The 13,686-nt window shown below is 38.0% G+C and overlaps 2 protein-coding genes and 1 long non-coding RNA gene across 6 annotated transcripts in view; 1 reads left to right on the top strand and 2 right to left on the bottom strand.

Annotated features, from left to right (window-relative positions):
• Positions 1–5,446, bottom strand: part of ldb1a (LIM domain binding 1a) — a 19,913-nt gene extending 14,467 nt beyond the window's left edge. The window contains exons 1-3 of one of the 3 annotated variants that reach the window (XM_039672662.2): positions 5,312–5,446; positions 5,085–5,124; positions 2,553–2,653 (exon numbers count right to left, since the gene is read on the bottom strand). In XM_039672662.2, the coding sequence (XP_039528596.1) occupies positions 2,553–2,580 (28 nt within the window). In that variant the 5' untranslated portion in view covers positions 2,581–2,653; positions 5,085–5,124; positions 5,312–5,446. Of the gene's footprint in view, positions 1–2,552; positions 2,654–4,071; positions 4,389–5,084; positions 5,125–5,301 lie in introns of those variants that run through there. The other 2 variants (XM_039672663.2, XM_039672665.2) reach the window with 2 other exon arrangements.
• Positions 422–8,470, top strand: LOC120479855 (uncharacterized). Its single transcript, XR_016145530.1, has 3 exons — positions 422–762; positions 911–1,046; positions 4,740–8,470. It is a non-coding gene; the product is annotated as an uncharacterized LOC120479855 (long non-coding RNA).
• Positions 7,238–13,686, bottom strand: polr1c (RNA polymerase I and III subunit C). 2 transcript variants are annotated; one of them, XM_089117068.1, is made up of 10 exons: positions 13,558–13,686; positions 13,255–13,326; positions 13,045–13,152; positions 12,777–12,909; positions 12,532–12,651; positions 11,258–11,410; positions 10,942–11,091; positions 10,739–10,855; positions 10,514–10,647; positions 7,238–7,659 (listed from the first exon to the last, which is right to left on the bottom strand). In XM_089117068.1, the coding sequence occupies exons 1-9, from the start codon at positions 13,675–13,677 to the stop codon at positions 10,529–10,531; spliced, it is 1,092 nt and encodes a 363-aa protein (XP_088973194.1). In that variant the 5' UTR covers positions 13,678–13,686; the 3' UTR covers positions 7,238–7,659; positions 10,514–10,528. The 2 variants fall into 2 exon arrangements, with proteins under 2 accessions (XP_088973194.1, XP_039528608.2); XM_039672674.2 differs by lacking the exon at positions 7,238–7,659 and having other exon boundaries at positions 9,458–10,647.

Here is a 13,686-nt window from a genome sequence, read left to right as displayed (position 1 = left end):
GTATGGGTTGTTATCTATAGCTCAAACAAAGCTATAAAAGAGGCCATTAAAAGCGTGCAATCCGTGCTCTGCAATGTATCCGCTAATCCAGGCGGGAGGATCACGGCAGCCCACTGTACGTGCAGCCCACACCAGCATAGGAATGTAAACAAACCAGACTTCAAACGAAACCTGTGTCGAGTGCGCTGTAAGCACAGATTGCATCGTGTTTCTGACAGAGGTGAACATCACAAGCAGGCTTTTATGGTGCTCCCCTGCCTTTTATGAAATGGCGCAGTGGGACCCCACACAAAAGCAAGAAAGAGCCGTCTTTCGCGCTCCAAACCTCCGTTTCAGTCTCGCCCCGTCTCATTCTTTCTTCTCTTCACCCTCTTTCCCGCCTCCCACTTCACAAAAAAAGGAAAGCAATCAGACAGGACACATGTCTGTGGAAATTTCCATGACTACGCTCGTAAAAATGTACCCTTGTGACTTGATTTTAAACAAATGTTATGTGCCAAATTTTGGCTTGTTTATCAATGAGGTTGCCAGAGAGGCTTTTGTGGTTGGCTCTTGTGCTGAGATAAAAATCTGACTTGAGAGCGTCTGAAGAAACTGCTTGCCTTGTGTTTATGGCAACGAAGCAATCTCCACACCGGTCCAAACTTGCCTTGATGCCATTCACCCTGTTTTTAATCTTTATCACAGTGAGGGAGAGGACAAGCGCTATGTTCCTTCTAATTGGGATTATCTTTCCATGATGCAACAGATCTCAAGAACATGGTACTTGGAATTTGAAACTCCTATAGACTGAACATATGGACTCTATTAAAAACGTTTTTTAAGTGATCCAAAGACTATAACTTGTGAAAGAGAAAGACTTGGTCAGAGACATGGGTGCCTTGTGTCTAAATGTGATCTCTCTATTTAGGTGACGGCGCACAGTGGGGTACATACACAGCAAAGTCAACATGTGCTACATCACTGCTTCCAGCATGCTTGACCACACTCAAACAAACTGCGTACATTCATTCACAGGTAACCTTCAGATGCTAAGATTCCAAAAGGTAAAGATGGCAAAATAATGCAGCTTTATATCATCAATGTGTCACTCGTAACATTTTTTTCACAAGGTGTATGGTCAAACTAAGCAAGCCTCAAGAAGTTTCATGTTGCCATTGAGTGGACCACACAGTTCTGTTGAATCTGGTTTAGAGATTCCCTATGAGGAGACTTGTTGTTAGATCACCAGCATGGAGCCATGTCTCCAAAAGCATCACTTGACTCTCAGCTAAGGCCAGTCACGGACGGTGCACACATTTTTATAAAGATTTTGTCCCATCTTCTCAGAGTGTGGATTTAGCAACTCCAAAGTCATGGGTTCGATTTAAACTCATCAAATGTATACTTTAAATGCAATTACATTGCTTTGGATACAAGCATGCAAGTATTAATATTTTAAAGATAAATTTTATAAATTTTATAAAATTTTATACAAATATGAACATATAAATTAAATACAAATATATATATATATATATATATATATATATATATACACACACACACAAACAATATAAAATATGTTGAATAAAAATTATATAACATTTAAAAAATCTATAAATTCATACATAAATATATATATTTTTTAGGTTTTTTTAAAAAAAAGAGTTTATTGTAATGCATAATACATATAAGTAATAATACAAAAAATACATAGTTATTCAAATAAATATAAATTAAGACTGATTTGTGTATTAAAAAAAACAGTGATTGATGCTTGTGACTAATCTTGCATTTCCTCTTATATAAATTAATTAAGACAGATGTCTCTATTCAACAGTCTCAAGAACAGCTGCCAAAAAGTCAATGCCTTTGATTTCAAACCCCTTCAACATCTGAAAAATGTTTGCAATTCAGATGAATGAATTTGTGTTGGGTGTTTTTTTCTTCCTTTACAGAAACAATCCATATATTATTCCCTGCCATCGGCACAAATGACAAACCAAAGCCTAAAAATGTTTTCAGAACATGATTCATGAAGGAAAAACAAAGAGAATATGTTTTTCATAACCGTCAGAAGGTTAAACTGCCACAGTGTCCTGCTCAATCAAAAGCGTTTGCTTGCTTTTCTATGCAAAGCACTTTTAGATGCGAGTGAAGGTTGACGTCATATGAGAAAGGAAAGCACCCCGCACAACTATACACACCAGTCAGGGAGACTATTCAAGTCACAGCAATGTCCAGGAAGTCTCTGCTCTAAGATCACATACACATTTCTTGCACAAACTAACGCATGTCATTGCATGGACAAATAAAATACACAAATGAACTTCTAAAACAAATGTCGCCGTACAGGAATGCTGATTTATGCAATGCTCCTTTAACGTTCAAATAAACAGGCCATACAGTGCAGACTACAACACATGACCTAAGTGGCTTCACATTGGGGCACAAGAGATGTGAAGTCTTCTAGGTATAGTCCTCTCCCTTTCATTCCCAAAAACCCCATGTTGTTTCGCAACTCCTGCCTGAAGCAGTCCATGCAAAAGAGATGAAATTAGAGCTCTTACCTGGGCAAGCACAACCTCCAACAGACATCTTCTCACATGTTTGGCACTGCTCTTAATGAAATGGTGTTGTTCAGTCCACGCACTGCTAGCATGGGCTTCTTCTGAGAAAGAGAAACAGGCAGAAAGGGGTGGGGAGTCAGTAGGAGGAGGGCACAAAAAAAATCAAAATGTAGAAACAAGAGCTCTGCGAGTAACAGGAAGTAGGAATTACACTCCTGCTCGACACTGCGCCCAGGTTCATTAATATGCAAATTGCAATACTTGTGGGAGGGAGAAAATATGAGAGAGAGAGAGAGAGAGAGAGACAGAGAGTGTGTGTGACACAGGAGAGGAACAGAGAAGGAGGGAGAGTGGAAGCGAGAGCCAACATTGTCAAAGTGACCTGTGAGGCACATTTTAGAGCACATTGGCCATGTGATGCTGTTCTTTTTTTCTCTCTGTGTATTGCCTATTTTTGCCTTGTGCTGCTAACGGAGATAAACAGAGGCAGCCAGAGCCCAGAGGCACGAAGTCATTACCGCCTAGTGGAGCTACGACACACAGCATAAACACACACATACACACGTACAACCTGCCCTCCTGATGCTCCCAGGGGTCTGCTGCACAGCTCACCCCTGCCAGAGTGAAACACACGTACACACACACACACTCTATATGCTGCATGACTGATCTCCCTTCTCTTCATATACAGCTGTCCTTCTCCTCTTTGCACGTTCTGTGCATTTTAGTAACCTATGCATAGCTATGCATAATTCTCTATTTGATACCTTCACAGAAACGTACTGTGGGGTATGCACAATATATGAGTATTATTAGACAATATAATAAATGTACTTTAAAAAAATCTGCATTAGTCAATAATGGATATTTAGTAGTTAATGCTCATTTCCCATTTTTCATTTAAATTACCTTTGTTGTTGTTAATACAATATATATAAGTTTTAGTATAGCAAATATCCATATAAACTCTATTAATTGAATATGCATAATAAGCATTTAAACAATTGTATTTTTTGTGTTTTTTTATTTATTTAGGAGATAGATAGATTTTAGTAAATTTTTTAGTAAATATAGTAACTGTGATTTATTGGGGAAAATGGGACTGTTAATTGTTACCATATTCATATAGCATGATCTCCCCCTTGAACATCAAGATACTTTTAAGAATACCCTGGTATTCACAATATAAATAAGTATTGTAACTCTTGAGAGTAGTGATAGAATTGTTAGGCAAATTGTACTGTACATAGTATTACCCTTTTCTGTGAATATAGTAGCTGTGATTCACTCTTATTGACAAAAGAATGATTTTGTTAATGGTTACCTTATTCATAATGCATGACATCAACAATCACGATTACTTTTAGGAATAGCATGGTATTTCTATAGTACATGTCAAAACAACAACATAGAAATACCTTGTTTTATACATGTAGCAACTGTCATATATTCTCAACGACAAGAAAAATGGTCCAGTTAATGGCTGAACCATTTTCCAGATTAAAAATTCAGAACGTACCTGGGGTACTGGGACATTGGAGAAAGAACTCTTCAAGGAGCCCGTGTTTAAAACTGACAGCACTCACAGACAACAATAAAAATTTAAAAAGTGATTCACTTTGTAATTAAAAAAGCTCAGCCTTTGTCTTTGTCTCTAACTGCACGGTCCCATCTTCAACCCTCCCGGTTTCAGAGACTCATTGGCTTTCTCATAGTCCCAAAGGACAGACAGAGGTCCCTGTCCACATGGCACCCACTCTGTGTCAGCCCCGCGATCGACCCGACGCCTCCCCCGCTCTGCCCTGCTTCTCCCTTCTCAAAGCCTCTCCCCCCAGTGGGCTGTGCTTCTAACTACGGAATCTCACACACCACTGGTCCTTTACGTACCCTGTCAAAGCCGCCTGACAACTCCAGAGGGGGGGGGGGGGGGGGGGAGTGAGCGAGCACTCAGCAACCTCTTGATTTCACAGACTCTCATCCAGCGTATCTAGGGAACAGTGCTCTGTTTTCATCGCACCGCTGTTACATGTCACCTGTCACTCAAAATCAATATGCCGACATTGAGACAACACTCTCCATCCCTTACAGACACAAACGACCTGCCAATCAGATACAAAATCAGATGTGCTCTGCAATTATTTACTCTCAAAATGCCTCTGATTATCTCATTTGATTTACTTTCCACAGCCGAGAGGAGCTGCGGTCCAAAACGCAGTGATCGAAGAACAAAGAGGGCCACTCCATGGAGAATAGTCTCACATTGAGGGGTTTCCTTGCGCCGCTGTAGGAAATGGCTTTTTGTTTTCAGAGCCCCAGATTGGCTTTGAAGCGCTGAGCCTCGGGAGATGCTCTTCACCACAGACTGCACAATCAGGTCTCCCTCCCTCCCTCCCTCTCTCTCCTTCATCCTCAGTCACACGCTCACACACTCCAACTCTGCTAAAAACAAAGATGATCCCTCCTCTGTCTTTCCTCTGACTCCACCATTGTTGAAGCCTAGATGTTTACCTGCATGCGCTGACACTCACTCACCTTCCCTCGCAGTTACAGCGGTGTTCCTGGTTTTGCCGTGCTGTCGAGAAACAAACAGAGGAAGGATCTATAATCAACTCCTGATTCAATTAAGTGCATGAAAAGAATAAAAACAACAACAACAACAAAACCAAGTCGATTTATCACCACTTGAATTTAAAAAAAAAACCCAGATGAATCTAATCAAGTTAACAATGTTCCACATTGTTTTCCTCACCACAATTTACCTCTTCGGGGTCTGAGCTGTTTGTGGTAGTCGAAGCTCTGTATATTGATGATCTGGAGCTGGGTCAATTAGCCCTAAAAAGCATGGACAGAGAGAAAGAGAGAGAGAGCGTAGAGGAGAGCAAAAGGAGGAGGCGGGAGAGAGCGCACTGATCCACTGGAATAAATATGACGCAGAGCTAGAGCAACTTCTCCAGCCCGCTGTACCCAGCGAGGGCACTGTCACCATGGCAACGGCAGAGCAGTGATAGCTCGCCGGGGCACACAAGGCACGGCATTATTCCATCTCTCACTCACTGGAAATACACAGTTCCACTCAGGCGGCGAGCACGTAGGCAGGCGGACGGGCGCCTCATGTTCAATTAACTCTACTCGTTCTGGGCCCCAGGAGCCCAGCCACCTGTGACCTGCGACGAGGACGGACGTCGCTTAATGCAAAGATTATCTGAGAACACACCAAATTGGTCATTAATCAGCATTCGGAGATGGATCCTTACAGACTGTGTTTTAAATGAAAACAAAGAGTTTGGTTAATTATGTTGAATGGAAATAGTTTATATGTGGCATTATCGAATGAGAAATGTGTATTAGCTTGCTAAAAAAGAAAAAAAAACTTGGTTTATTTGTCTTTGCTGGTGTAAACTGGGCTTCCAGACTGGCTAAGCTGATTTTAGATGGATATCAGTTGGTCACCTGGCCCTTATAAAACATCTTAAACCAGCCTAATCTGGTCTTCTCCCAGCCTTGTCAGGCCGATCTGTTGACTGGTTTTAAAAGGATATTGATACAGTCTTGCTGAAGAGCAGCTTGACGAGGCTTGGAGACCAGACGATATCACGTTTTTTTTTCAGATGATATATTCATTAGTCTACTACAAAACAAACGTTTTTTTCTGGTCTTAGCTGATTTAAACTGGTCCCCAGCTTGGCTAAGTAGTTTTTATCTGGATTTTGGTCACTTTTCAGCTAGTCAAAATGGGAGACTTGCTGAAAAACAAGTGGAGCAGACTGGGAGACCAATCTAAACCAGATCCAGCTAGTTTAAGTAGGGTTTTTAGCAGTATTGGCAAATGAGAGATTTATTACTGGAATAAATCTAAGCTGGTTTGTTGGTCTTAGCTGGTTTAACAGATCCTCAACCCTTTAGCATATTTAGCTGGATGGTCTCCCTGCTTAACCAGCTAAAAAGTGAAAACCAGCCAATAAAAACTTCTTAAACCAGTCATGTCTGGTTTGCTGGTCTCCCAAACTGGTCTGTTGACTGATTTTAAAAAGATATTGGGCGCTTTTCTGCCCATTCAGGCTGGGTGAAAATTGCCCAAAGCTCCTCTGATACCAGCTAACAGACCTGCCTGACCAATGTGGAAGATGAGCAAACAAGTTTAGCTTGGTTTAAGCAGGCTTTTACAGCAATGTCATTCTTTAATGTGGCTAAAACAGCCCATATTCTTGCATTAAACTTCCACTGCCATTCATGTGAAGACTGAGACATTTGTCAAATTATTTGACTTAAGTTGAAATCAGAAGCAATTTGTTTTTTATAGCAATGGAAAACTGAAGTAGTTAGGAAAAATGGTAATATCCAGACAGTCAAAAGATATAATAAGCATGAAATCAAAAGCAATTTGTTTTATTAGCAATGGAAAACCGTAGTAGTTAGGAAAAATGGTCATATTCAGACAGTCAAAAAATATAATAAGCCTTATCTTAATGATCTGTCAAACTGTTTTAAAGAAAATTCCACCAAATGGGCCGAGGAACTGGGTGATCCTTTCACCATAATTTGCTTGCTTAGAAAAATACAGTATGTTTTATAAACAACAGCTCTGGCCAACAAGGATATGAGATTTTTCTTCTGTCTTTTTATGCTTCGAGTAGTGTCCGGTGCCTGCCAAGAGCAAAGCGAAGTAATGAGACATGATGGAGAGGAACGGAGAGTGCCAAACGACTCCAGTCTCAACCAGTCTCGGCAGAACCATTCTAATGATGCGAGCCGCACAATGGAAGGTGACCCACTTAGTGCCTCTTCCCTCTGTGACTCGCCATCTCCGAAGACAACCTGGCCCAATTTCAACAGTCTGTACACATTGTGTGCGATTATGTGGCTATTTGCTTGAGCATTATGGGTGGGCGGGTGTTTGGTAGAATACAGCTCAAAATGATCTACTGCAGATGTTGTGCCCACCCATAATAATAAGTGAAAATGTGACTAAAAATGCAGAATTAATGTGTGGGAATGGCAAAGAACTTCTCCTATTGAGGTCAACAAAAGTAATTAGATACAAAGTGAAGTATCTAGATCATGCATAAATCTGAAGGAACTTCATCAGGTGCTTTGGTGTTTGTATCATCTGGCAAGAAAAAAAACAGGATTTCACGCATAATGCTTTCATTGTGCTGACTCCAGCCCTCATTGTGCCAAACAATGCCTACAGTGCAAATGCAAAGCTACTTTAGACACATCTGCCTCTAGCAATAGCAGCATATGCTGGACATTATCTAATAATTTAGTCAGCATGTTTGTATGTAACTCAAAGCAGACAAGAACCTCAGCATGTGCACTTTAGAAGCACTGATGCAAACAATAATTCCACATCTATTGGGGATGATCTGTATGTGAAATATAGACATTTAGAAGATGGAAACTTTCCAAGCAAGTACTACATAAATACCTAAGTAAGTTCACTGAACTGAACAAAAAGTCAAATTTTCAGGGTCACTGCCATGATAAAAAGGAAAACGTCCCGATAGTACTGCATTACTTAGTCCTACGTGCATTAGATGTTTAAACTGTGTCGAGGTATACGTGTAATTAATTAAGGACATTTCAGAAGACTGACTTGATTGCATTCATCACCATTCACCAAGACACATAATTTGATTTCACTGATACAGAGCAAAACTGGCAAGCACAATAATACTGAAAAACGCTTAGTTTTTTTCTTTTTTTCTTGTGGAAACTATGAAGATGTATGATCCAAAAGAAATGGAAACAAAAATCTAAATGCACGCAAAGAGTGATGGCCTCACCCTCAAGTTGTTCCAAACCTGTATGAATTTCTGTCTTCTGCTGAACACAAAAGAAGATATTTTGAAGAATCAGTAACCAAACAGTTGATGGACCCCACTGACTTCCTAGTACATATATACAGTATATATATATAAAGAAATACTATGTAAATCAATTTGGCCCATCAACTGAATTATTTGCTGTATTATGAATGTTAAAGTTCATTATTTGCATATGCTTTAAAGATTTGCTGGTTAAACATTTGTCATTAGTCCATCACAGGAATAAATAACATTTTTACTAAATAGAAAACAGTTATTTTAATTTGTATTCATATTGTCACATTTAGTTTTGGGTTTTGTTTCATGTTAATTCTCATAGTCATGTTTCCAGTTTGTCATGTATTTCCACTGCCATCATGAAATTATGTATTTTGCTTCCCTAGTCTTATGTGTCATATTCTTATTGGTTGACTGTTTTGATTGTTCACAGGCGTTTCTGGTTAGTCAGTCTTGGTGCATAAATAGCCCTCATGTTTCCATTGTATCTTGTCTAGTTTTGTTTGTGTAAGAGCTGTTGGTGAGTCTCGTGTGTCCGTGTTTCCTTGTCCGTGCCGGCTGTAATAAATTAAATATGTACATTTAATAAATATTATCAGTGTTTTAATTTGTAATGTATTAATATTGTTAAATTCAAGTTTTCTGAATTTGTGTTCCATCACATTTTAAATGTTTGTATTGTGTCTGTGTTCTGGCTTCTCTGTCCCAATATATTGTACAATGCAACTACATTCACATCACGTTAACACAGAGGTCGAGTTACACACACAGGAGACTGCAATTTACTGCAGAAGTTCATTATTTGATGGTGCTTTAAAGCCTTGCCGGTTAAACATTTGACCATGTCTGCCGCCATTCCATTACAGGAATAAATTGAATTTTTATATTGTATAAATATATTACAATAGAAAAGTTATTTTAATTTGTAATAATATTGTCACGTTGTATTGTATGAGTCTCATGAAAGCAAGTCAAATTCAAGTTATGTCATGTCGGTGTACTGTATGTAAATTACACTTTTCATTTTTGGGGAACTATTCCTTTACTGTTAATAAAACGATACAAAACAAACAATACCACTCACTGTTTTGAGAACTTTAATAAAGAAAATAATGACAAAGATTTTTATCTTCCTGACTTTGGCCTAAATGTCTGCCATTCTTTTTTATTGTATATGTTGTTACCTTGTAAGGCTTTGTTTTTAAAATAGGGACATTAGTTTGGCTGTAATACTCAGTCACTTGCAAAATAGTAAAACCAACATGAAAAAGAATTGTGATTTGTCATATCGCCCATCCCTAATTCCAGTAACTCAGAAATATTATATAATATAATATAATATAGGGGCTAAGACTGAGAAGACTCTGGCAAAGTGCTTTGTTAAGATGTTGACTACAGAGATTGAGAGAAAATATACTTTTTTTCTCAAAAAACAAAAGTTTAATTTACATTGGTAAAACATAAATATGTCACAAAATGTATAGCCAAATATGTGGTTTACAGAATTATGTTAAGTTATAGATGGACATCTCAAACCAATCAGATTAACTTGACATGGCTTGACTAGATTAACTTGACTTTATCTAAAGCTTAAAGGACAAGTTCGATATTTTATACTTATAGCCCTGTTTTAAGATCGTTTCGGATGAAATGGGACGATTAAGATTGAAGACGCATTAAACTTTAGTTTATAAAGATGTGAAACTCACTGAGAGTTCTGGGGTGTTCACTGATAACCTCACACAAAACTCTCTGAAATAGATGCTTTCCAACAGGTTTTATCGTAGTATTTGTCCAACTCTGAAAAAAACTATGATAAAACCTGTTGGAAAGCATCTATTGCAGAGATTTTTGTGTGAGGTTATCAGTGAACACCCCAAAACACTCAGTGAGTTTCACGTCTTTGTAAACTAAAGTTTAATGCGTTTTAGGAAGGATAGTTCCAGTGCACCTATGCAACCATTGTGGAGGTTGGAGTGGGGGCCAGCAGCATGTGCCCAAATTTCAATCTTAATCGTCCTATTTCATCCGAAACGATCTTAAAACAGGGCTATAAGTATAAAATACCGAACTTGTCCTTTAAAAATGCATGTACAATGTCATTTCATTCAAAGCTATAGGATGATTGTGACTAGCCTTATTTTCCTCCATCTAGTCGATTTCTGTCGTATCAAGTTCTGTGAGAAACTTCTGGCATTTAGAGATGAGGACATTAATGGCCTCGGTAACCAGGACATCAGGAGGGAGGATCCCTGTGGACTCCACTGAGACTAAAAAGAAAACACAGAAGAACATGTGACATTACCTTTGGTAAATCACCACAAAACAATCCTAATGCAACAATTTTGGTTGCGAACATACATATGAAATGATCCCGCACTCTGCCCAGTTTCACCAAGTTCTTCAAGTCATCATGCCGAAGAACTTCTCTGCTGCATGTGTCCAAACGACTGTTGACAACCTTAGCTATCTTCCTTCCTGAAATTCACAATTATTGGATAATAATACAACAACAAAAGCACCAAATATCAAGACTACATGTAAATGTAGAGGAGTAGCCCTACCGTTCACATTCTCTAGCTCAATAACTCCAGGAGAGAAGCACCGCTTTAACCTCTCCGCTTGTTCTCCCTCAATGGTCTGTAATAATGTGATTTCAGGAAGGAGTCTGTAGCTTGCGGTGGCCACTGGAGAAAACTTGGCATGATCCTTGCCTGGGAGGTGCAACAAATCTCTCCAGTTAATCACACAATTCATAAACAATATACAGGAATCTAGGGATTGGACACTGGAGTTAGATAATAACTAAACCTTTATTAAAGAAAAATATATATGCCTCCCTGGAAATCAAACATCTTCTTGGCCTCTTATATTACTCACCTATTCCTTTGACACAGTGCATGACTATATCAAGTTCATGCCCTGGTCGGAGTTGTGCCAGGAGAATGTCCCCATGCACAGGTCCAATCTTGGCATCTGCAAACACATCGGCTTGATTTCCAACTGGGAGCCATTTTATGTCACCTGAGTACACTGAAACAAAAGACAAGTTTTCAGTGACATGTTGTAAAACAGTGCAGTGATATCTAGAATGTTTGTCATGGTTGGGAATTAATATATTTGTGAAACCCTCATTATTTATTTACACAAACTGTTGTTCCAAAACTGTAGGACTCTTTTTCATGTAAATCCCCTTTTACTTCCATTACATAATTTTTCACATATAAGGAAAGGTGACTGACTGAATCCTGAAGCCTAACATCTTTTGTGTTGCATTTAGAGCTGTACAATTAATGTAAATAAAACAGATTAAATTTCAAAATGGTTTACTGCCATTATCAAAGGCTGCGATTCATGTATATGTGCTGCATGTTTCAGTGTGTTGCACATGCTCATTAACTGTACATGCAAGCAGCTAATGTCATGATCCAGCATTTTCAGCATCTCAGAGCGGCTCGGTTCAGAGTAATGGTGCTCCAAACAAACTCATCTTTGTGTGTGCTCTGAGTTTGGGATAGTTATAACATGCATTTAGGAAGACAATAACCATCTTCCAAACTTGTAATGAGGAATGCTTATACATCAGCTTTTGCCAACAAAAAAGAAGCTTTATGGGCTCCCTGCGGTTTTCCAGTAAAGTAAAAGCTTAAGTTTTGAAAATGAAGAAATTAAAACAAACATTTATATCAGAATTGTAATTTTACACCTGTACTAAAAAAATAACATTTAATAAAATATATTATTGTTTACAATGAAATATTACAATAATATTTCTTTGTTTACCATTTTTATATAGGAAAAATAATTCTTCATATAATAAGTAATTCATAATAACAATTATTATTATTAAAATCAGAAATAAAAAAAAAAGTAAGACCAAACCATACTGATAAGCAAAGCAAATGTGGAGACTTTCATTTGCAATTTTTTTTAACCCACAAGTTAAATATCATATGGGTTTGGAACAACACATTTAACAAAAATAGAAATGAGTCATAAGTTTAAATTAGTTTTATAGGGCACAAAAAAACGGTCCAGAGAGAGGGCGGATAAAACAAAATGTATATTAAAGAGTAAACCTCGGAAGAAAAAATAAAATGCCTGATTTTGTCATCCAAAAAAATAAATAAATAAATAAACCTCATTTTACTCACCCATGTGATTGAGATACAACTCCTTATGATCTGAAGAGTCTTTGGGGGCTCTAGGATTCCTTGTGCATTTAACCTTCAGCTGAAGTTGAATGGTGTCAATTTCTGTGCCTTCCTGATCCTCTGATAAACACAACACACTCAGCGGTCAAACTACCATCAATTTTGGCATTTGTGCCACCATAACAAAAACATTAATCTTATTAATTGTCACTTTAAATTAAAATGTGTTTCCAGAATTAACTTACCCGGATTCCTATACTCAAAAAGACGAGGATCTGCTTTAATGGGCACAAGACCAAGCCTATGAGATAAAATCTCATCCTGAATTATCGATGTGTTATTGTAAATGAAGACTTTCTCAATGGCCATTGTTGGGACCTACATAGTCAAATGAATGAGGAAGAAAATAAACGCTACAGTTCAAAGAACATGATGAATGCCACCTCCTGATTTAAGTAAAGGTGATGATGGGAATAATACAACATGTACACAAACAGACAATAACATCATTACCTCAGCAAGTAAAATACGGCGAAATGCATTGGCGATGGCCGCGTCAATTCCAATCATATCGAACTCCAACGTGTTTTCATCAAAATTAACTATATCGATCCTGAAGTTCTGGAAGAGTAAAATACACATTTTGCATCAATTACATATTAAACACCAGATTCAGCGTGGTATTCATTATATTATAAAGGAAATCATATACAATTCACACACCTTTTTGAATTTTTCAAAATCCCATGTGTCATCGTAACCAGGGTAATTTCCTGGATAATCTGTAGTATGGACCTGTAAAATAGTAGTTACATATGTAGTTTACAGAAATACAAGCTATTAAGCATGATCATATAAATAAAATAAACAAAAAAAACACAGCAGTTCATATACGAAGAAACCAACATTGCATGTGCAACGTTATCTAATTAATGCATAAACTGAGATTGAAACAGCCTATATCGACATGAACACACAATGAACACTATATGAATTAATAAAAAGCCAGCAGAGTTCATAACTTACATTTTTTACGCCAAATTCACCCAATATTACTCTATCACGAATTTCATCCACGTTGTTCATAGGCGCCGCCATCTTTGCTGTCATTCTCTCTTGTGCCGATAGAGGGAAGAAAACTTCCATTCAAACACC

Source organism: Pimephales promelas, chromosome 11 (assembly GCF_988280905.1).
Source record: "Pimephales promelas chromosome 11, fPimPro1.hap1.1, whole genome shotgun sequence".
Taxonomy (NCBI): Eukaryota; Metazoa; Chordata; class Actinopteri; order Cypriniformes; family Leuciscidae; genus Pimephales; species Pimephales promelas.
Note: the sequence above shows the minus strand (reverse complement) of the source record. Positions and strands in the feature narration are given on the sequence as shown.